Source organism: Scyliorhinus torazame, chromosome 13 (assembly GCF_047496885.1).
Source record: "Scyliorhinus torazame isolate Kashiwa2021f chromosome 13, sScyTor2.1, whole genome shotgun sequence".
NCBI classification, from domain to species: Eukaryota; Metazoa; Chordata; class Chondrichthyes; order Carcharhiniformes; family Scyliorhinidae; genus Scyliorhinus; species Scyliorhinus torazame.
The window spans coordinates 129,468,789-129,494,339 of NC_092719.1; the positions used below are offsets into that span (position 1 = coordinate 129,468,789).

General features: G+C 44.0%; 1 protein-coding gene across 5 annotated transcripts in view; it reads right to left on the reverse strand.

The window, feature by feature from the left end:
• Positions 1-25,551, reverse strand: part of itpr1b (inositol 1,4,5-trisphosphate receptor, type 1b) — a 731,378-nt gene that overhangs the window by 511,702 nt on the left and 194,125 nt on the right. For all 5 annotated transcript variants that reach the window (XM_072472138.1, XM_072472140.1, XM_072472139.1 and 2 more), the window contains exons 5-6: positions 3,702-3,788; positions 1,417-1,575 (exon numbers count right to left, since the gene is read on the reverse strand). In XM_072472138.1, coding sequence (XP_072328239.1) covers positions 1,417-1,575; positions 3,702-3,788 — 246 coding nt within the window. The remainder of the gene's footprint in view (positions 1-1,416; positions 1,576-3,701; positions 3,789-25,551) is intronic.

Sequence of the window (25,551 nt, forward strand, 5' to 3'; positions counted from 1 at the left end):
CCTCAGTGAAAAAAAATCTCAAATCCCTTCAGATCTTTTGTCAATGATTTTGAATCTCTGACCTTTACTTGTCCTAGTCGTGGGAATACATTTTCTCCATCTATTTCATTAAAACCCATCATCTTGAAAGCCACAAGGTAAACATTCAACCATCTCCATTGCAAGAACAGCAGTCCTGACTTTTATACAAGTTCCTCATCCTTGTAACATCTTGTTAAACCTCCTTTGCACCATTTCTAAGCCTCTACATCTTAACTGAAGCATTGTACACAGAATTGTCTGCACTACTCCAGCTGAGGCATAACCGTTCCTATATTCCTTCCTATTTCTCATCTGTATGCTGCCGCATCTTACCTTACCGCGTCTCCTGATTCTTCCACTGATGCTAAATTGTACTGCTCATACAAACATCTCCTCCAATGAAATATTGGAAAGACTGATAGCATTGTTTTCAGTCCCTGTTCCAAACTCCATTCCTGAGCTACCGACTCCATCCCTCGCCCAGGAAACAGTGGGATTAAACCAATCTGTTCAAACCTTGGTGTCACATTTGGTCCCAAGATCAGCTTCCAACCTGATACTTGCACCATCACTAAATCCACATATTTCCCTTCACCCCCAATGTCACCCAACTTCACGCCTCTCGCTGAAATTCTCGTTCATGCTTTCATCACCTCAAGACTCAACTATTGAAAAACATTACTGGGTTTCAGGGATAGGGTGGAGGTGCAGGCTTAGATAGGGTGTTCTTTCCAAGGGCCGGTGCAGACTCGATGGGCTGAATGACCTCCTTCTGTACTGTAAATTCTAATATTCCTGGCTGATCTCCCACACTCCAGGCTCGCTAACCTTCAGGTCATCCAAAACTCTACTGTCAGTGTATTTATTCTGAGCAAGTTCCGTTCCCCCATCAGTCTCGCACCCGTTGACCTACATTGGGAGTCAAACAATGTCTTGACTTTAAATACTCATCCTGGATTTTCAAATCTTTCCATGGCTTTGCCTCTCCCCATCTCTGTGGTCTGCTCCAATCTTCAGAGATATCTGCGCTCCTCTGATTCTGGCCACTCATACAGCCCTGACTTTAATGGCTCCACCATTGGTGGTGGTGCCTCAAGTTGCCTGGGCCCCAAGCTCTAGAATTCCCTCCCTTCAGCTCTCTGTTGCTCTATCTTACCTTCCCCATGAAACATACTTCTTTGACCAAACCTTTAGTCCTCTGTCCTAATATCGCCCCGTGTGACTCAGTGTAATACTTTGTTTTATAGTGCTCTTGTGAAGGACTTGGTTTCACTCCATTAAAGGACATGATATAAAATATAAGTTGCTTTTGTTAAAAACATCTTATCCCTTGGTGGCTTAACCCAGGGCAATGCCCCACTCCACCCCAAGGGAGCTAAATCGTACTTCACTTACACTGTCACCTATGGATCGTAGCTTGTAGAATGGTTGGATGTAAAACCAGGAGCCTTCATTGCCAGCAGCATCCAGTGTGACCCTCATGGCATTCTTCTCCAACAGGGCTGGCAGTCGCTTGTTTACAGTCAGGTACTTGTTGCTTTTCAGATGCAACAGCTGCAGAGTCATGAGATCATGTTAGCACACATGGGTAATGTATGCATGTATACATCTATACATGTACATGCATAAATATAAATATATTGATGCACAACAGCATAAAACAGTGCAGCTTCAGATCAATGTGCACTTTGGAAAGGGGGAAAGAAGTCTGGCTTCTCCAATTGCACATTGCTATGTTGACTATGTTCAATGCGCCCACTGTCATAGTGCGGACAGCAATACTGCCACATGCATCAGAATAAGCACGTGCCTTTGCTCTTAGAATTCCAGCTCAATGCACCACTAAAAGCAAATGCAGATTTTAAAATGATTGCGTATGGCCAAGATTTTCTTTGCACGTGCTGGGGACTGGTCATTACCCAAAGGCCTGCAATGTGGGCATCAGCAACGTGGGTATTTAGCCTGTAAAGACCAGGGCTTAGCTGTTGACACTTGGAGTTTTCAGACAGAGATAGACAGATTTTGTTTTGTTGGGAAAGGATACAAAAGGAACATCAATCAGCGCAGTGGGTAAATGGAGCTGAGGTGCAGATCACCCATGGCCTGATCAAATGGGATAGCAGGTTGGAGGTGTTGAATGGCCTACACTTTCGCCTACATTGATGGGGGATGGTTCAGGCCAAAAATTATAATTGCAACTTCAGCACATGACAAGCCCAGTTCGCTCTCCTTCTGCCAAATGTACAATGCGTCGAAATGGAAGAGAATACGACCAGAACCACTTCTCTATAAAATGCATCTGAACAATACAAGAGCAGGCTAACCACAATGGCAGAGTTAAAATTTTTACTGCACGGAAATAATTGATTTTTTGCAAGAGGTCAGCTTGCTCAGGGTGTTTGTTAATTATCACATCCACACAGGACGATTGGTGCTCACAAACCAGGTGACAGATACTGCAACTAATCAGAAGCTAAACTTGGGGCTATTTTCAGATATGTGCCATAATGCTTCACAGTTTAAAGGTTTCTTATTATATTTTCTACTTAAAGTATTTAATTTTAGGAGATTGCATTTTGATTACCAATTACCAGATCTCAAGCTACTTCTGAAACACTAGCTCCAGGATGAAGTACTTAGAATTTTAATAACATACACCTTACTTTAAATTTATACTGCAGTACATTTTCAACATGGAGTCAAATTGAACATTTGACCCCTCTTCTTTCGCCATGTCCAAACTCATTCTCATCAGCCCATTGTTTGAGCGGGGGGGCAGGGAGGAAGAGAGGGAGCAGTGGGGAAGAGAGGGGGCAAGAGATTCCACTCAAATTGCACATAAATGACTGACTGGTATATGATGAAAAGACAGTAACCAAGATGATTGACAGCGAGAGCAAGACAGCTTCTTTACTCTGCCCAGCCATATACATGGGAGTTCACAACACCAAGCCAATCATTTACATTAATACGAGGGAAGAGTCTTCTCCAAGGTGACTTCAGATGGATTCTTTACCACACCATTGTTTTTAGATAATATTTACAAGACAACGTAGTATCAAATGGAAAGTAGCTGTACTTGGTGGTCCCATTGCAGCATGAATCAAGGATCAGGTGTCAGTATTGGCACCCCAGTGTGAATCCTACATCGCTGCCAAGTCAGGGCCAATGTGATTCGGCATAGACACGACAACGGTTGATGTTAAGTGAAACAATGCCCTCCATCATTATAGCCGTCATGTCAACGTTGACTTATTGCTGATCAAACACTACCATTAAAAAGACACACTTTACTGCCACCAGCTGAGCTTCAACAATTCCCACCGGATAACTCTTTCTTCAGAATCTGAAGTAACGTTTCAGATGTACTCTTCCTTTCCCCCTTTTAAATACCAAGTGGCCTTCTGTGTATTTGTGGTGTTTTGTTTCAAATCCGCAAAATGTTGCTCATTTGAATCATGACTTTCAAAATCGCAATAATGTGCAAAACAATTTGGAAATTTATTTCCATTATAAATGTGGCACCCTGTTTTGTAAGAGGGAAATATGTTGTTTAGAAAACATTTTCAATAAAATATATTTTTTAAAAATTTAAAAATAAAAAATGTGGCACCCATGAAACAATGCAACTGTACCAATCAGACACGAGGAATGATATGGTTGTTCTGTACCACACTTGCCTGAATAACATTGCCGTATTGGATAATCGTTCCAAGTAGCTTCCGGTTTTCAGATTCATTCTGCTTCTTTTCCAGGTCAGAAGCATGCTGTGGAGACAGTTTGGAAACATCAGTACCACTTCAGATCTTCAATTCAGCGTGAGAGCACACTTTACTTCTAAATACTAGGTAAGAATTGCCCCTTACCGTAACCCATTGCATAGCCACACTTGTCAGGCAGAAGGTCCTTGCGGCCATCTAGCCCAAACCACAGAATTCTCTCGTCTCTGTGCCCCGGGCCAATCTTTATTCTTCACCCACTATCTCTGAAACAGATTAGCTGGTTACCATTGCTCTGGTGTTTGTCGGGAGCTTGCAGCTCCATTTCAGACATTACACCATTGATTACTCTTTAAAAGCACTTCATTGGCTGGAGAGAAAGCGTTGTTGGTGTCCTGGAGTCACAAAAGGCTCTACATAAATGCACTTTCATTCCTTATTGCCCAGTTTTGTTTGTTTAGAAACACAATTATTGCGCACTGCATTTTCCGGGGGTGGGCAGAAACAGATGTAGGTAGGCAAATGTGAAATTGTAGATTCAATATGAAGTAATCATACATTTAGAGAGTAATTCAGTCAACAGGGCAAACGCTGCACATAAAGAAGCCACCAATAGCACAATGGAGGCTCATGGCCTTCCAGAGTAAAAAGGATTGCATTTATATGGCACCTATCACACCAACATAGGTCAGAAAGCACTTTGCACTTCAATAGTCACTTGCTGCTATATTTCCTAAACTATGACAACTTGCACACACAGCCATCTCACAAACAGCAATATTATAATGTCCAGATAATCTGTTTTTGTGATGTTGATGGAGGGCTAAATATTGGCCAGGACACCAATATAACTTCCCTGCTGTCATAATATACACCAGTATATCATGGTGCAGACACACACTGAGGGACACACAGTGGGACCAATCAACATACACAACACCGCAGCCAATCACCAGAGAGAGCACACGCACTATAAAGACAGGGGACATCAGAGTTCCCGCTCAGGGGAGTAGCAGCCAGCAAGGAGCACAGAGCTCGAGCCTGCAACACAGACATTCACCATGTGCTGAGTGCATCAACTGGTTAGGACTAGGCGAAGGTCTATAGTTAAAGCTGGTATCGTATTTACCCACAGTTCAAGTATGTTTAAATAGTTAACCTTGTAATAAAATAGAGTTGCACCACTGCAAGTGTTGGTGACCTGTTCGTGATCCAGAACACCCAACACATCACCTGCTGTTGTTCAAAATAGTGCTACGGGTTATTTTTTTAACCCCACATCAAACCCGAGAGGGAAGTTGGGCAATGAGGTTTAACGTCTCAGCTGAAAGATAGCACTTCCGACAGTGCAGCATTCCTTCAAAACAATACTGAGTGTCAGCCTTGATTTGTTTGTTCAAGCCCTGGACTGGGACACGAACCCTAACCTCCTAACCTATAACCTTCTGACTCAGGAGGTGAGTGCGGCCCAGTGAGCCACAGCGGACACACAAGGCAGATGCCAACATTTGGGGGAAGGCTTGAGTGCAGGGATTAACATTAAAATCCAGCACATTAAACATCGCATCATAATACAACTTCAGGTTTGTGCAATGTGTGCCAAAAATTAAATTAAGAGTTGAAAGAAAAAGTCGGAGTACAAATGAGTTTGTGTTTCCTTTCAAGATTTTTGTGCTTAACGTTTTATCCTGTGTGCGCATTAATTGTATTTTCTTTTTCTAACTGACCAGTTCTGAGAAACATTTATGCAGTTTGTTCTTTAGGGGCTCAACACATCTCACTGAAAAACAGCAGTATGTGACCTTTGGAAAACTGGTAGCTTTCAATGTCTGAACTGATTCGCCAAAAGGAGAGAAAAGAAAACTTGCATTTCTATTGAGCCTTTCATTGCTCACCTTTCATTGTTCATGACACCAGAAGCGAGTTACATCCGATAATGAAGCACTTTTGGCATAGAATCACTGTTGCATTTTTGGATAACAGCCAATTTGTGCACAGCATGGGCCACCAATCAGCCAAGAGATAATTACCAGATAATCGTAGTGTCAGTGATGTTGGTAGAAGGATAAATATTGACCAGGTCACTGTAATGATATGTAGACTGACATGTAACTAAGGGGTTAATCAGAATACCCGGCTGTGGCACGACAACTAGAGGGCATTACACAACTCATTATAAAACCAGACACACACTAGACGCCCCCCCCCCCCCCCCCCCTCTCAATCCTGACAGGCACTGTAGGATTAGCACCAGAATAATTTAGATCTCAGGCTGGGTCACCACATGTGGCCTAGATCCCAGTTGTAGAGTTAGTCGAGTTAGATCCGCAGAGTGTGGAACTCATTTATCTAGTTGTTGTTACTGAATAAACCCTTTCAACTTACTTCAAGGACTGGAGTGTCTTTCAACATAGTTTATGTTCAGGAGCAACTTAGTTTAAGGTCAGGAGCAACTTATGTTAATCAAACAGCATAACATAACAGTCACCAAAAGAACTCCTTCGCTTTGCAATAGCAACGTGAAAACAAGGAGGGGTTTGTTAATCAAGATGCCTCATCTGAAAGACAGCACCTCAATGCTCAGTATCGCACACATGCTTAAGTCTCAGGATAGGGACTTCGGATTCAGAAATGCGAGAGCTGCCACTGAACCAATACTTCATCATTGGCTCCAATTTTCAACATTGTATTCTTTCCTTGGTCCATCATTACATCCACAATTTACACTCGTTTGCTGTTGAAGCCTGCTCAGAATTGAGTCGCGGTGGTATGAAGCAAGAGTTATTCAAAGATCCCTTCACATTGGTTCTTGTTGTAACTGACATTATGGAACTGAAGGAGTGCTCTCTTTCTGCATAGACACTTCAACACAGTTTACGACAGACATGAAAACTGCCTTCAACTTTCCCTTCACCAAAGCATAAATGCAGTGTAAAGCTGCACCAGATGCAGCGGGAATCTAGACCAACACAGTTGGGAGCAAATGCAGAGCAGGATGCCACACAGCATCGATTTATATATTCAAAAGTTTGCATATTGCACATACGTCCTCTAAACATCATAATATAGTGCATTTTATGGCTCACCACAGGGTACTCCAGTATATACTTTTCAAAATATTCTTGCACAGAGCATGTACATTATTGGCGAAGCCAGTATTTATTGTCCATTCCCAATTGCCCTCAAAAAGATGGTGAGCAACCTTCTTAAACTGATGCAGTCCATGTGGTGTAGGTACATCCACAGTGCAGTTAGGAAGGGAGTTACAGTATTCTGGCCCAGTGATACAATGCCAAGTCAGGATGGTGTCTGGCTTGGAGGAGACCTCGCAGAATTCTCAGCCTGACCTGATCTCGTAGCCACAACATTTATACAGTTGGTCCAGTTCAGTGATAATCCCCAGAATATTGGTGGGTGGAGGATACAGCAATGGTAAGGCTGTTGAATGCCAAGGAGAGAGGGGTGAATTCTCTCCTGTTGGAGATGGTCATTGCCTGTGTTACAACACCCTGGACTAGTGCGCAGTCAATTCCAGCTCCACTTGACCCAGAGTCACAACGCCAGTGAAATTAGATTTATTTAAAACTCAGGGTCTTTGGTTGAGTCCAATAAACTAGTTTTGTGATTTTAAAACATGAACAACCTTTTATTATTATTAGTCTCTTGGATTAAACCAATGGAAAATGTAGCCGATGACACACACAGACAAACCACATGAGGGAAAGGGGGTGGAAAGGGAAAGAAAATGTTAATAAAGTAAAAGAAAAGGGATCTTTGATTCACAGGCACAACTTCCAGTTAATGTCTTTCTGAAGTTCAGGCTTACAGTTTGGTACTTCCTTTCTTCCAAGTGTGGCAAGATCTTGTCAGGCAAGGTTGTTTACCTTCCCTGCAGACTCAGCATCATTTCAGGTTCACAGCACACTGCTTTCAAAACAATAGATCAGTTATTTTACTCAGGCCCTAAAGAGCAACAAGATGCTGGTTTTGATACATTGAAAAGATCTTCAGGTTCCACCCACAGGCAGCAATCAGCAGAGAGCAGAGAGAAAACAGCTCCCTTCACTTCAGAAAGATTCTCTCAGAAACATCACCCAGCAGGAACCAATCACTGACTATTGTCAGGCAGAACACTGCCACAGGCCAACCCATTGCTTAAGCAAACTGATTCCCTCCAAAACCAGTTCCTATCATCAAGCAGACTGTTTTAAACTTGGAGTCTTCTGCTTTCCTCTCGCTACTTAAGAGGTACATCCCAATTATTCATCCACGGACCAATATAATAAAATAAAATGGTAACAAAGGGCAGGAAGGTCTTTTACACCTGACACTTCTGTGGCACAAATGTAACTTCCCACTGACTGAATGTTGCCCAGGTCTTGCTGTATATGGGAGTTGCAAAAGGTGCTGAATTAGGGTTAGGGTTATCGTGCAATCATCAGCAAGCATCTCCATTTCTGACCTTATGATGGAGAGAAGGTCATTGATGAAGCAGCTAAAGATTACTGCACCTAACTCCTGTAGTGATGTCCTGCGACGGAGATGAATGACCTCCAAAAACAACAACCATCTTCTGTTATGCTCAGCAGGACTCAAATCAGTGGAGAGTTTTCCCCCCAATTCCTAGGGCTCCTTGATGCCACATTTGATGTCAACTGCAAACACTCATCTCATCTCTGATGTCCATGTGTGATGAATGTAGGAATTTCAGATATATATTGTATTATGTAACAGCGTTGCACAGTTACATATAATACAAGCGTTGCGCAGGTCAAAGAGACACAGCCTGAGTGAGTGAGACAGTGAGAATTTGAAACTTGGTACTTTGGTGCAGTGAGGTAATTTGGTGAAGAGTGGGAGAAGGTGCTTTTTCCCTACTGTTTTGGTCTCTCTCTTTCTTCTGGCCTGTAACACAGAAAAGCAGTGACCCGAGTGGCTGGTTGGGAATCTACACTAAATTAAAAAAATTAAGCATTGGTAACTAATTAAACATAATTACTTAATTATAATTTGGAGGGGTATCTAAGCCAGAGATCGGAGAGTACTATATTTAGCCTTCACATTTATAGTAGAAATCTAGTGCTAGGAAACAGATAGATAACAGTAACTTTTTTCAAAATTTTTTAACTTCTAACTTTAATTTACTAATTAATTGACGCAATGTCAGTTAGAGGGGTGCAGTGCTCTGACTGTGAGATGTGGCAGGTCCGGGAGGCTTCCAGCGTCCCGGGTGGCTTCATCTGCAGAAAGTGCACCCAACTGGAGCTCCTCACAGACCGCATGGTTCAGTTGGAGCAGCAATTGGATGTACTTAGGAGCATGCAGGTGGCGGAAAGAGTCATAGATAGCAGTTATATAAATGTGGTCACACCCAAGGTGCAGGCAGAGAAATGGGTGACCACCAGAAAGGGCAGGCAGTCAGTGCTGGAATACCCTGTGGTTGTCCCCCTCTCGAACAGGTATACCCCTTTGGATACTGTCGGGGGGGGGATAGCCTATCAGGGGAAAACAGCAGCAGCCAGAGCAGTGGCACCACGGCTGGCTCTGATGTTCCGAAGGGAGGGTCAAAGCGCAGAAGAGCAATAGTAATGGGGGACTCTATTGTCAGGGGCACAGATAGGCACTTCTGTGGACGTGAAAGAGACTCCAGGATGGTATGTTGCCTCCCTGGTGCCAGGGTCCAGGATGTCTCCGAACGGGTAGAAGGCATCCTGAAGGGGGAGGGCAAACAGGCAGAGGTCGTTGCACATATTGGTACTAACGACATAGGCAGCAAGGGGCATGAGGTCCTGCAGCAGGAGTTCAGGGAGCTAGGCAGAAAGTTAAAAGACAGGACCTCTAGGGTTGTAATCTCGGGATTATTCGCTGTGCCACGTGCCAGTGAGGCTAGAAATAGGAGGATAGAGCAGCGAAACACGTGGCTAAACAGCTGGTGTAGGAGGGAGGGTTTCCGTTATCTGCACCACTGGGAGCTCTTCCGGGGCAGGTGTGACCTATATAAGAAGGACGGGTTGCATCTAAACTGGAGAGGCATAAATATCTTGGCCACGAGGTTTGCTAGTGTCACACAGGAGAGTTCAAACTAGTATAGCAGGGGGGTGGGCACGGGAGCAATAGATCAGAAGGTGAAAGCATTGAGGGAGAACTAGGGAATAGGGACAGTGTGGCTCTGAGGCAGAGCAGACAGGGAGAAGTTGCTGAACACAGCAGGTCTGGTGGCCTGAAGTGCATATGTTTTAATGCAAGAAGTATTACGGGTAAGGCAGATGAACTTAGAGCTTGGATTAGTACTTGGAACTATGATGTTGTTGCCATTACAGAGACCTGGTTGAGGGAAGGACAGGATTGGCAGCTAAACGTTCCAGGATTTAGATGTTCCAGGCGGGATAGAGGGGGATGTAAAAGGGGTGGCGGAGTTGCGCTACTGGTTAGGGAGGATATCACAGCTGTACTACGGGAGGACACCTCAGAGGGCAGTGAGGCTAAATGGGTAGAGATCAGGAATAAGAAGGGTGTAGTCACAATGTTGGGGGTTTATTACAGGCCTCCCAACAGCCAGCGGGAGATAGAGGAGCAGATAGGTAGATAGATTTTGGAAAAGAGTAAAAACAACAGGGTTGTGGTGATGGGAGACTTCAACTTCCCCAATATTGACTGGGACTCACTTAGTGCCAGGGGCTTAGACGGGGCGGAGTTTGTAAGGAGCATCCAGGAGGGCTTCTTAAAACAATATGTAGACAGTCCAACTAGGGAAGGGGCGGTACTGGACCTGGTATTGGGGAATGAGCCCGGCCAGGTGGTAGAAGTTTCAGTAGGGGAGCATTTCGGGAACAGTGACCACAATTCAGTAAGGTTTAAAGTGCTGGTGGACAAGGATAAGAGTGGTCCTAGGGTGAATGTGCTAAATTGGGGGAAGGCTAATTATAATAATATTAGGCAGGAACTGAAGAACCTAGATTGGGGGCGGATGTTTGAGGGCAAATCAACATCTGACATGTGGGAGGCTTTCATGTGTCAGTTGAAAGGAATTCGGGACCGGCATGTTCCTGTGAGGAAGAAGGATAAATACGGCAATTTTCAGGAACCTTGGATAACGAGAGATATTGTAGGCCTCGTCAAACAGAAAAAGGAGGCATTTGGCAGGGCTAAAAGACTGGGAACAGATGAAGCCTGTGTGGAATATAAGGAAAGTAGGAAGGAACTTAAGCAAGGAGTCAGGAGGGCTAGAAGGGGGTCACGAAAAGTCATTGGCAAATAGGGTTAAGGAAAATCCCAAGGCTTTTTACACGTACATAAAAAGCAAGAGGGTAGCCAGGGGAAGGGTTGGCCCACTGAAGGATAGGCAAGGGAATCTATGTGTGGAGCCAGAGGAAATGGGCGAGGTACTAAATTAATACTTTGCATCAGTATTCACCAAAGAGAAGGAATTGGTAGATGTTGAGTCTGGAGAAGCATGTGTAGATAGCCTGGGTCACATTGAGATCCAAAAAGATGAGGTGTTGGGCGTTTAAAAAAATATTAAGGTAGATAAGTCCCCAGGGCCTGATGGGATCTACCACAGAATACTGAAGGAGGCTGGAGAGGAAATTGCTGAGGCCTTGACAGAAATCTTTGGATCCTCACTGTCTTCAGGTGATGTCCCGGAGGACTGGAGAATAGCCAATGTTGTTCCTCTGTTTAAGAAGTGTAGCAAGGATAATCCAGGGAACTACAGGCCGGTGGGCCTTACTTCAGTGGTAGGGAAATTACTGGAGAGAATTCTTCGAGACAGGATCTACTCCCATTTGGAAGCAAATGGAATAAAAGGGAGTCACTTTAGAACAGAGATGAGGAGAAATTTCTTCAGCCAGAGGGTGGTGGGTCTGTGGAATTCATTGCCACAGAGGGTGGTGGAGGCCGGGACGTTGAGTGTCTTTAAGACAGAAGTTGATAAATTCTTGATTTCTCGAGGAATTAAGGGCTATGGAGAGAGAGCGGGTAAATGGAGTTGAAATCGGACATGATTGAATGGTGGAGTGGACTCGATGGGCCGAATGGCCTTACTTCCGCTCCTATGACTTATGGTCTTATGTATGTAGGAAATTGAATTATTAACGTGATGGTGCTCAGGAGAAATATTCACCATCAGACTGAATTGCAGAGATACATAACTTGGCAACTTGCCCTCCCACAGATATAAAACACCACATGCTCTGGAATTAAATAATGGGTTTCCAATTTCAGGAAGGACTGCTCATGGACAGCGGGGTTGCAAATACACTTTTAAAAATTAAAGAAACGTGCTCACACAGTTCTGCTGCATTTAGTAATGACAAATATTCCCCCTTCCCTTGGGAAGTCTCTCGTCAGTCAGCAGGGCTACAACATCAGCAGAGACCTGGGAGCACGTTACCTACTTATTGCAGTCAGTTGGCAAACACCGGGTAAGGGGTACAGTTCTTCACTCAATCAAGTGAGAGGAAGCAGTGCAATCCCCATCTACCCTGCTCTTCTCACACTATTTATTTATTCTCCAGCTACAACTCCAGACTTGGGTCTCAAAATAGAGACCTGATAGTTCATCCAGGATGAAAATTCATTGGGATCCAACTGTCACGACCAGTTGGAAATAGTCAGGAGAAACTCAATTCCCAATTCTCCTGCACCCGCCCGCCCCCCCCCCCCCCCCCCCCCCCCCCCCCCACACACACACAAAGTTCACCACAGGGAGTCTAAAACATAGCAACTGAGACACTAACGTCCACAAACCATCCTGCATGTGCAGAGAACATACGCTGACCATCAGTTTTAACTCATCAACACAAATTATGCAATACAAGTTATCCCCTGCAGAGGTCCTTGTCCACCAACATACACCAGAATACAATCCGAATTCTCAAGATTGTACTGATTATACTGTCACGTACAAATGTTGATGGTGGCACATTCGCAGCTGCAGCTCCACATAGAATCTACAGTGCAGAAGGAGGCCATTTGGCCCCTCCTGTCTGCACCGGCCCATGGAAAGAGAACCCGATCCAAACAAACAGCTCCACCCTATCCCCATAACCCAGTAACCCCACCCCTTTATGGACACGAAGGGCAATTTAGCATGGCCAATCCACCTAACCTGCACATCTTTGGACTGTGGGAGGAAACTGGAGCACCCGGAGGAGACCCTCACAAACACACGGAGAACGTGCAGACTCTGCACAGACAGTGACGCAAGGCGGGAATCGAACCTGGGACCCTGGAGCTGTGAAACATAGAACATTACGGCGCAGTATAGTCCCTTCGGCCCTCGATGATGCGCCGACCTGTGAAACCACTCCAAAGCCCATCTACACTTCTCTCTGAGGAAAACAACCTCAAGTCCCTCAGCCTTCCCTCAAGATCTTCCCTCCATACCAGGCAACATTCTGGTAAATCTCCTCTGCACCCTTTCCAATGCTTCCACATCCTTCCTATAATGCGGCGACCAGAATTGCACGCAATACTCCAAATGCGGCCGCACCAGAGTTTTGTACAGCTGCAACATGACCTCATGGCTCCGAAACTCAATCCCTCTACCAATAAAAGCTAACACACCGTACGCCTTCTTAACAACTGTAGCCATGTAAAATGGCTGACTCCTGATTAGAATGGTCAAACCCCGATTTAAAATGGCGAACGGAAGAGGCTGATGGGAAAATCAGCCAACAGGACTCAAACGGACAGCTGCAGGTAAAACAGTGTATTCGCCTCTGGGGAAGTCAGTTCAGACCGATACCTGCAGCCATCAACATCACAACAACCCAGCCATCTGCATTTCAATCAGCCATCCCCCGGAACAATTGCTACAAATTAGCAACTCAAAGCTGACCCAGACCTTTCGGCGCCAGCAGGGGCGAACACAAAGAAAGGTAAACGACCACCCCCCGATCAAGGAATCGCTCCAGTATTGGAACATATCGAACCAAGTGATTGGGACCAAGTCCAATCACTTGGAACCAGGTACAAGGTCCACCCCGAGAGGCGGGAAGCCCCTGGGGACTATAAGAATAGGGGCCAAGTTCAACTCGACCCTTCTTTTCCTGCTCGCAACCTTCGAGACACTTCTACAAAAAACCTTAAGTTTTACTCCAGCGATCGCTACCCGATAGGCACTCCTGACTATCGACTTGTACCAGCTTTTGAATCCCGCAGGCTCAGAACCAATTCGAAAGACCATTAGTTTCCCTGACCTGGTGGGCCATTTCCAAAGTTAAGTATTGGCCTTTAGTGGTAGGTAGTAGTCTAGAAGTAGGATTATTGTATAAGTATTAATTGCTGTATATAATAAATGAGCGTTGATTTAACTCTTACTAAGCGGTGTGTTGCATTATTAATCATTACTTGGACTTGAACCACGTGGCGACTCATGAGCAAAGGTGACAGAATAAGAATAAGTAAACTAAGGCTAAAACGAGCAACACAATCCTCTCAACCTGGGTGGCAACTTTCAGGGAACTATGTACAGGGACACCGAGATCTCCATGCTCATCCACACTACCAAGAATCTTACCATTAGCCCAGTACTCTGTCCTCCTGTTATTCCTTCCAAAATGAATCACCTCACACTTTTCTGCATTAAACTCCAATTGCCACCCCTCAGCCCAGCTCTGCAGCTTATCCATGTCCCTCTGTAACTTGTAACATCCTTCTGCACTGTCCACAACTCAACCCACTTTAGTGTCATCTGCAAATTTACTCACCCATCCTTCTACGCTCTCCTCCAGGTCATTTATAAAAATGGCAAACAGCAGTGGCCCCAAAACAGATCCTTGTGATACACCACTAGTAACTGGACTCCAGGCTGAACATTTCCCATCAACCACCACCCTTTGTCTTCTTCCAGCGAGCCAATTTCTGATCCAAACTGCTAAATCACCCGGAATCCCATGCCTCCGTATTTTCTGAAATAGCCTACCGTGGCCAACCTTATAAAACGCTTTACTGAAATCCATATACACCACATCAACTGATTTACCCTCATCCATCTGTTTGGCCATCTTCTCAAAGAACTCAATAAGGTTTGTGAGGAATGACCTACCCTTCACAAAACCGTGCCGACTATCTCTAATCAAATTATTGATTTCTAGATGATTATACATCCTATCTCTTATAAACCTTTCCAAGAATTTGCCCATAACAGAAGGAAGGCTCACTGGTCTATAGTTATCGGGGTTGTCTCTACTCCCCTTCTTGAACAAGGGGACAACATTTGCTATCCTCCAGTCTTCTGGCACTATTCCTGGAGATCAAAGCCAAAGGCTCAGCAATCTCCTCCCTAGCTTCCCAGAGAATCCTAGGATAAATCCCATCCGGCCCAGGGGACTTATCTATTTTCACACTTTCCAGAATTGCTAACACCTCCTCCTTATGAACCACAAGCCCTTCTAGTCTAGTAGATTGTATCTCAGTTTTCTCCTCGACAACATTATCCTTTTCCTGTGTGAATACTGATGAAAAATATCCATTTCGCACCTCTCCTATCTCCTCGGACTCCACGCACAACTTCCCACTACTGTCCTTGACTGGCCTTACTCTTACCCGAGTCATTCTTTTATTCCTGACATATCTATAGAAAGCTTTAGGGTTATCCTTGATCCTACCTGCCAAAGACTTCTCATCTCCCTTCCTGGCTCTTCTTAGCTCTCTCTTTAGGTCCTTCCTAGCTAACTTGTAACGCTCGAGCGCCCTAACTGAACCTTGATGTCTCATCTTTACATAAGCCTCCTTCTTCCTCTTGACAAGTGTTTCAACTGCTTTAGTAAAGCACGGTTCCCTCGCTCAACCATATCCTCCCTGCCTGACAGGTACATACTTATCAAGGACATGCAGTAGCTGTTCCTTGAACAAGCTCCATATTTCCATTGTGCCCATCCCCTGCAGTTTTCCTCTCCATCCAATGCATCCTACATCTTGCCTCATCGCATCATAATTGCCTTTCCCCCAGATATACCTCTTGCCCTGCGGTATATACCTACCCCTTTCCATCACTAAAGTAAACGTAATCGAATTGTGGTCACTATCACCAAAGTGCTCACCTACCTCCAAATCGAACACCTGTCCTGGTTCATTACCCAGTACCAAATCCAATATGGCCTCGCCTCTCGTTTGCCTATCTACACACTGCGTCAGGAAGCCCTCCTGCACACATTGGACAAAAACGGACCCATCTAAAGTACTCAAACTATAGCGTTTCCTGTCAATATTTGGAAAGTTAAAGTCCCCCATAACAACTACCGTTATTTTCGCTCCTATCCAGAATCATTTTTGTAATCCTTTCCTCTACATCTCTGGAACTTTTCAGAGGCCTATAGAAAACCCCTAACAGGGTGACCTCACCTTTCCTGTTTCTAACTTCAGCCCATACTACCTCAGTAGACGAGTCCTCATCAAACGTTCTTTCTGCCATCGTAATACTGTCCTTGACTAACAATGCCACCCCTCCCCCTCTTTTACCACCTTCCCTGAGCTTACTTAAATATCTGAACCCCGGCACCTGCAACAACCATTCCTGTCCCTGCTCTATCCATGTCTCCGAGATGGCCACAACATCAAGGTTCACCCACCTTATTCCGGATGCTCCTGGCATTGAAGTAGACACACTTTAAACCACCTCCCTGTCTGCCAGTACACTCCTGCAACTTTGAAACCTTACTCATGACCTCATTACTCAACCTCTTGTATACTGGAGCTACAATTCAGGTTCCCAATCCCCTGAACTAGTTAAAACCCTCACGAAGAGCATTAGCAAATATCCCCCCCAGGATATTGGTACCCCTCTGGTCCAGGTGTAGAACATCCAGTTTATAGAGGTCCCACCTACCCCAGAATGAGCCCCAATTATCCAGGAATCTGAAACCCTCTCTCCTGCACCATCCATGTAGCCACGTGTTCAACTGCTCTCTCTCCCTATTCCTCATCTCGCTAGCATGTGGAACGGGTAACAACCCAGAGATAATAACTGTTTGTTCTCGATCTAAGTTTCCACCCTAGCTCCCCGAGTTCCTGCCTTGCATCCCTATCCCCTTTGTCGTTGGTACCTATGTGGACCATGACTTGGGGCTGCTCCCCCTCCCACTTAAGGATCCCGAAAACACGATCCGAGATATCGCGGACCCTGGCACCTGGAAGGCAACACACCAACCGCGAATTTTGCGCGTTCCCACAGAATTTCCTATCTATCCCCCTAACTATGGAGTCTCCAATGACTAATGCTCTATTCCTCTCCCACCTTCCCTTCTGAGCAACAGGGACAGACTCTGTGCCAGAGACCTGTACCCCATGGCTTACCCCTGGTAATCAACCCCCCCAACAGTATCCAAAGCGGTATACTTGTTAGTAAGGGGAACGACCACAGGGGATCCCTGTACTGACTGCTTCTTCCCAGTTCCTCTCACCGTCACCCATCTATCTTTATTCTTCGGAGTTACTACATCCCTGAAGCTTCTATCTGTAACCACCTCTGCCTCCCGAATGATCCGAAGTTCATCCAGCTCCAGTTCTCCAACACGGTTTCTGAGGAGCTGGAGATGGGTGCACTTCCAACAGATGAAATCAGCAGGGACACTGACAGTGTCCCACACCTCAAACATTCTGCAGGAGGAACATTATACTGCCTTCCCTGCCATCCCCTCTAGATAAAACGAGAAAAAGAAAGGAAGAGCTTATCTGATATTCACTCTACCCCTTAGGTTAGAGGAGGTTAGAAGGGTGGGGGACAACTGCTAACCACTGTGCTACCATGCCGTCCATCCTCCATTCCCATCATGGCTGAGGCATGGAAGAACGGGAATGAGGCCAGTGCTTCCCCGGGAGTGGATGGGAGGCTCTCTCCGAAAGATCTCTAACTTTCGACAGACAAGAGGCTGAAATTCAAACGTAGGTCCAACATTAACTGTACTGTTACTTACTCCCTCACCCTCTGCACCCAGCAATATTTTCCGTCAATGCAACTCCCTCCTCAAATGTAATGGTCAATTCTGCTTCAATCGCCACTCATGCCAATTTATTTAACACCAGATTCCAATAGCTATTTGTGCAAAAAGAAAACCCTCTAAATCTGTCCCTTCAGTAATCCGAGATTTCTATCCTTTATTACCAATTCACTGGCAAGAGGAATCATTTTTCATTATTTTCCTCCGAAACTCTTTGCTGAAGCTTCTCCGAAAGCAGCACAAACATTGCTTTGTTTTCTTTTTCTTTCTCGTTTTGCTCATTTCCTTTTCTTTTGGAGAGCAGCGAATCAGAATCCTGTCATTCATGCCTCCTCTCCTCACATTCTTGGTTTCTTGGCTCGTCCCATTACACACCCCTTCAGCCTTGCACCGTCAACCCTCATCATTACTCCGGTTATGCCCTCCACCCGATCACAAATCTTCCTTTTCATTCTGCTCCTCATCCTCCCTCCCTTCTATTGCTCCAAATCCATCACGTTTCTGCCTTTACCCAGCCCTGATGCAAGGTTACAGACCTGAGATGCTAATTATTTTTCTGTCTCTATGGATGCTGCTCAATGTGCTGAGCACTTCCAGCATTTTCCTGTTTTTAGTACGGCACGAACATTTCCAAGGCCCTTCAATGGCCTCTCATTCATATTCTCCTGTTACGACTATGCTGTACGTTTCCTATGTTTCAACAGTCCTCGTGCATTGCGATGCCCAAACCTGCCCACCAACTCCTGACAAGTGTTCGGGCCGTCTCACTATTTCCATCGTGCCATACAAGGTCGTCTTTGATCACTGCCTTAATTCGCTCTCCACTCTCACACCCCTCCCTCAACGCCCTAACCTTGTGCTCAACCCTCAGCAACCACCCCCCTTCCAAATCTTAACCTTGTGTTCTAACACTGTACAAAACTGTCCCTCCACTTGACTTGCAACCACATTCTCAAAATCTCAACTGTTCAGCAATGTTCTCTCCTTCTCCACCTGTCTGTAGCCTTGGACTCGATTGACCCCACCATCGTCCACAGGCACCTTTCCATAGCTGGGCGGGACTGCATTCAGCTGGTTCCATTCTTATCCCTCCACTTTGTAAAGAGCCCCAGAAGTAACTTTTAAATAGATATTTGCATTCCTAGTGAATGACTGAAAGGGTCACACAAGATTTAAGTTTTAAGACTACACTGACAGGAAACTAAAAACAACACTGACTAAACGCTATTTCAGTCGGCAACTAATACTCCAAACTACAAAGAAGATCCTTCATTTAACTTTTACAATGAACAAAAGTCTCCCTACCATGTTATACTACACTTTGTCCTTATCGTGGATATTTCATTCTCCAGGAACCAATTCAAAGTGATTCTTAGTTCCTCTTACCTTCGCCAGCTGGATAATTTCTATTCCGCTGATTGACTTTCTCAGCGTGGGCTACCCTAGAGATATCTCCCTCTGGCCAAAGCTCGGCAAAACTTCCAGCTTTGTCTAAACTGTCATAACATTTATCTCCGCAATCCAAGCACAAACTCCCATCTGCATTTTGCATGGTGAATAGAGACTCGTTGCTCTATTCACTCTAGAGAGCTAATGCCATCTGCACTCTCTCTCCCTCTTGCAAATTCTTGCAGACTAACCTATCCGTGAGGCTCAGTGATGTTTTAGGGAAGCCTGCAACCCAATCCTACAACAATACCCAGTGAACTCTTCCCCTCTCAACTCTTCCTTGATGGAGCTCTAATTACATGGGCCTTATATCCAGGTAGAAATGCAAATTAGCTATCTTTTAGACCTCCCATCTTCATTCTGTCTTGGATTTAAATGAACTGTTTAAACTACAACAATTTACATAACCTAACATTCTTAACCCCTCCTGGAGGCTTGGATACCAACACCCGGTCCACCGTCAGCAAAGTTGCCCTGGTTGTTGTTTGCAGGTATGACTATCTAGCACCTTATTTCCACCAAAACAACCTGGACACCATTAAATCTTTAATAACAACCCCTCCCCCCCCAGACTCTGTCAGCAGAATTCACAACAGATCACATTTGTGTATCCATTTCATCCCATGTTAAAGGTGCGGTTCCGAAGCACAACAATCTTAAACGTCGAAGCAGCAACAAGTTGTAGCCAGAGTACTGGCAACAATGGCTCATCTTCCCACTCTGGATCTATCCTTGGCCCCCTCTTTTTCTCATTTACACGCTGCCCTGCAGAAACACATTACTTTTCACATGTACATTTATGACGCTCCGCTCTCCCACACCACCACCTCTTTCAACTCCTCCACGATCGCTAAATTATCCGGCATCCAGTGCTAGGCAAGGAGCAATGACCTCCAGTTAAATATTAGGAAGGCCAATACCAGAGTCTTTGTCGCCACCACAAATGCTATTCCCTTGCTACTGCCCCTCTCACTCGTAACAGTCTGAGGTGAAACAAGACAGTTTGCAACCTTAGCACGACATTTGACACAAAATGAGCCTTCGACTACATTTCCATAATGTAATTCAACTTCATCCCAGTCTCTCCTTACGAAGTGAAGAATCAGAGATTTGATGCTCATAATCCTGAGGGATCTGAACTGAGCAGATAGGGAGTTACTGTCCCGTTAGCGGAAAGGTCAGGAACCAATGATTACTAATTGCTAAGTGATTGGCCAAAGAACCAGAGCTCTCATGAGGAACAGCATCTTTACACAGCGAACAGTTAGGGTCCAGAACAATGGTTCCCAACCTTTATGTGGACCATAGGTCATCAAAAACCTCTGTGGACACAACGTACACAAGCTGCTTTAAACATTATTTTTGACATAGCCTTCGACTGACGGGAGTCAAACTTGAATATCAACGGGCATTAGAAACTCAGCTATGTATACTCAAATACATAGGTTATTTGGGAATTGGATAATTATCGGAAGAAAAAATGATTTGCGGATGTCGCAACAATGAGAATTTGCAATTGAATGACATCTACCTATAACTTCACCAGCTAACGAAAAACGTATTTAACTGCTCAAAGAGGACAGTTTAAAAAAAACAAGATGACACTGACCAAAGATGGCTACCACCTGTCATCTGTTGTCTGGCATTGTAAGTTGACCACTTTTCTGAAAAGTTCCAAACTGGATTGCACTGCAAACCTGCCCCAACATCTGGGGTCTGCCAAGGTCCACTAAAGAGACTCTTGAAAGGAAGGCATTAAAAATGCCAAGTGCTAGACTTTAATCAACGATAATTAAAGAAAATGGGACCCAGTAACCTGCCAGATACACCGAATAGACAAAACCCCCTGCGGAGGACAAAATAACTCCTTCTCCTGTTGGTTTCTACCATCTTGAAATATGTCAAATGTTTAAGATGAAAGATTAAAAGTGTGATTACTTGTTCTACAACCATTGCTGCAAGACTTGTTAATTGAATTTGTTTTGTGAAATACGCAAACAGGAGGATTAATAAATAGTTTTGCTGAGCCTGACAGAAATAATCGAAGTTATCTCACAAAATGAATCGCTCACTCTCAGAGCTAATGCCATCTCCAGCGAAATGCAGTTACCTGAACTCAATTCAACTCCAGCATTTAAAAGGAAAGCAGCTAACTTCAAATGGCTGCAACATTCAACAATCTATACCTCAAAAACAAGAAAGGGACTGAATCAAATATTCTTTAAGCTTTTATTTGTACTCTTGATATCAGTGTGTCATTGCGTCATTCATTATTTTTCTTGGGTTTAGTAACGGATAAATGTATTATTTCTTCGACGAAAGAATACAGAGTTTGATTGGCTCCTTATGAAAAAGTAATAAGTGTGGATTGGGAAGAGAAAAAAGAGAAAAAAAATTATGACCAATAATATTTTATTGTCATAAGTAGGCTTACATTAAAGCTGCAATGAAGTTACTGTGAAAAGTCCCTAGTCGCCACATTCTAGCCCCTGTTTGGATACGCAGAGGGAGAATTCAGAATTCTCAGCTGGTATGGGAATTGAACCCATGCCTTGTTCTGCATCACAAACCAGCTGTCCAGCCCACTGAGCTAAACCAGCCCTGCAACTGTCCAGTTTTAATATTTCTTGTTTATGGACCATCACTGCCACACTGTTGGAAAACAAGCTTATGGAGTGTGACTGGTTTAATATGATTAGAGGCAGAAAGGCTGCAAAGAACAAACACCAATAAGAAAGATGTGAAGGCAAATGGTTTGATATGTTGATCAACTGAGGGTGCCAGGAGAACGTACCTAAGAGTTTACATAAGGCAAAGGAAAAAATGGTATTGAGGTTTTCTGCTGTATTTCAAAAGGGAACATACAATTGGACGATCGTAAATAGAGGAGAAACGACAGGGCAAGTTTACTTTCAAAATACAGTTGCCATAAAAAAGGGTTAATAAATTCTTGGAAGAGGGCTTCTAAAATATTCTCAAAAACAATGGAGGGTAAGATCAAAGGGGGAAAACAGATTTAAAAAGGAAACACTGAACACCACGTGGGTGCTGATGGATGGTAAAATCTCAAAAGAAGATGGAGGACATGGAGAGCCAGCTTGCTGTCACCCTCCGAGAAGATCCAAAGTGTATTGTGTGGCAAAGTTGTGTGGAATTTTATAGATTGGAAACTCTACAAGCACTGATGCCATTTAAAAGTAGGTTTAGCTCAGAGTTATTTAAGCAGAGGCCTGTTCGAAAAGTATTGTCAATTATGTCAAGGTTTCTTGTGTTGAAGTATAATTTTTTAAACATTCATTTTAATAAATATTTCACTTCAATATAAAATAATCGTAATTGGTCTGAGAAGTTACTTCCTGATTTCAGAAAACCTCAGTACAAAAATTGTAGAAGCGTTCTGGCAGCTGTTTCAAGTTTTCCTTTGGGATTTGGGCAGCTCGACACTTGCCATCCACTATGCCATAACACAACCGAGGGGTATGAATAAAGAGGAACCAGTTCGTCCTCCTTACCCGGCCGTACACGGGGTTACAGCGAGAAAGAAAAACAGGGGATTGGGGCTTGCAGAGTTGCTCTTGCAGTTGAACAGCACGGACAGGATGGACCCAACGGCCTCCTTTTATGCTGTGACCAGTCTATGAGTCTATCAATTTATTTTCTATAGCTTTGACATTAAGGGGGAAACATTCTCCATTTAGTCATGTATACTCTGTGCATGTTTACCCAGATGTTACTGCTGTGTGTTGTGGAGATAGAGATCAGTTTCCAGTGACATTGGCGGATTCAGAAGACGCTTTCAGTCTGTTTTAGTGCAAGTTGCCAAAATGTCTCTTCTAATTTTGGAAGAGGGCTTACCCCTCAACTGTAAACAAAACCCATCAGATTTGACAGGAAACACACTAGAATCCTGTGCCAAAAGGGGACGAGGGCTGGAAGGGGAACAAGCTCGCCGCACCCTTGACATCTAGGGTGGTGAAAACAAACTGGTATCAATGGAGTTGCTCAGCTGGTGCCACAGATTGTTCTTTGCAAGAATGGTACAGATAAAGGGGATGAACATGAAGGAACTACAGAGTTTTAAACATTAAAAGCAACATGTTTATGTAAACCATCAACATCTTTGCCAACCAAGATAATTAGTCATAACATGTTCTTGGGAGAGTCAATCTGTTCTTGAATAGTTATTTTCTGGCAGCAGTGGGAAATCCTCCAAGATTACGAGACCACACTTCAGCACACAGTGGGAAGAGTATCAAGGCATTCTTGAACTGGATCTCAAAAGTTTATTGAAATGCAGTGCAAACACTCCAATTAAAATACACAAAGCAAATTTGTAACAACTGGTAACCTCTAACCCCTACAGTCACAAGAGCCACCAGCTTCCATTGTGGTCTTCGGCTTCATCAGTTATGGTGAATATTTTGCTTTTGACAGAGGAGGAGGGGGAGGAGGAGGAGTTCTGGTGTCAGCGGGTCACAAGCAGTAATAAAATTATCTGACTCATAAGGATCTTAATAAATATCTGCCGATAAACAAAACTCGACTGATGGCTTTCTTGGAACATTCTAAAAGCACCAACATATCCAGTCTACGAATGCAACATCCCATGAGTTTAAATGGTTGAGGTGATGTAATTGACATGTTTGAGATGACATTTTATAGAATAGAAAAATTACTACCTCTGGTACTACACTGGAGTCAGAAAATTGCCGGTATAGAATGAGGCCATTCAGCCCATCAAGTCTATATTTGCTCGAAGTAGAACAGTCCATTCAATTGCATTTGCTGCTCTATCGGTTTACAAATTAATTTCCCACGTGCCCATCCAATCTCATTTTGCAATCGTTGTTCAGCTCCTTTTCTACCAACCTGGTAGGCTGCGAGTTCCAAGTTACCACTACTCACTGCGTAAAAATGTTTGTCCTCACATCTTCCCTGTGTCTCTTGCTCAAAGCCTTCAATCAGTGTCCCCTAATCTTCGTACTATCAGCTAACACCTCTCTTCAAATCGACCCGTTAACACTTTAAAAATCGGAATTCAAATTCTCAGGTCAAGAGGGCAACATCTCAAAATAAGACCAGTTGGGAGTGAAATCAGAAAGCATTTCTTAACTAAACATGGTGAAAATCTGGAACTCACTTCAACAAAAGGCTGTCGATGTTGGGGTCAAAATGAGGTTTTCCAGATGGCGTTCAATAGATATTTTTACAGGGTGGAGAGATCAAGAGATTTGGGAGTAAAGGTGGGTGTAAAAAGAGATGAGATAAAGATCAGCTATGAATCAAACCAAATTATAGAGCAGGCTCCAGGGATTGAATGGCCTGCTCCTGGTCCAGTGTCTCCAAACTATCTCACATAATCACATTTTGTTACAGAGATTTATTTCTCGCCCCCTCTTATTTTGCTGAAGCAAACAAGCGTCCTCATTAATCCTAAACAGACAGATGTTCAAAGTCAAGGAAATTTTTAAAGTATTGTATTAAATCAGTGAGATACACACATAAACGCAACCTGCACATGACCTACAGATTTAGAGTGCAATGTTCACCGAATACAGAACACAACGTCAATTTAATTAACAGGGAAACCACTTTACAGGACATACCTAAAAATGTCTTTGCTAAGAAATACTCCAAATGGTGCAAATAAATAAACTTTGGGCAATGGACTTGTCTTGCTAGTGTGTGGAGCTAGGGGAATTAAGGGAATGTTTCAAACAACTGAGGTAGACAAGCTAGAAAGGAAAAATCCAGTCCAGAGAAATTTGAGGGGGGGAGGGGGAAAGAGAGAGGAGGGAACCGGGAATCTCATACATTTGCTTGTTTCCTATCTTCCCACACTTTCTTTCCTTTGGGGAATCGTGCGGTAGTGTTGGAAGGATTAGCAGGCTGATTATTAACCTGCTGAACCGTACCATGAATGCTAAGTCCATGGCCAACAAGTCTTGAAGTGTGTCATCCACAGAATCCCCACAAAGCAGGAGGTGGTCATTCGGCCCATCGAGTCTGTACCGCCCCTTTGAATGAGCACCCGACAAAGGCCCACTCCTCCATCCCATCTCCTGTAACCCTACCTAACCTGCATGATAGATAATTGATGTATTGCTTTGTTGATTTATTCATGGTTTTAGGTGCTAACTGAATGCATAGCTAAAGAGTGAAATTATTAAAAATGTCTTGACTGTGAGAATACAGTCATTGTTTTAGATAATGAATCAACTATTGAACTCTAATGTCTTCACTGTGGAAATTTAGACATTGTCTCAGTGAATGTTTCATGGAATGAATTTATTATTGTATTTCAGTACATTTAGCAATAAGAATGTATCAACTAATTAGTTTCAGCAAGGCCTATGGCCAGCAGTAGTGTGAGAAACCTATTTTCATGAGACTGTGCACGTAGACGCTGAACTAACTTT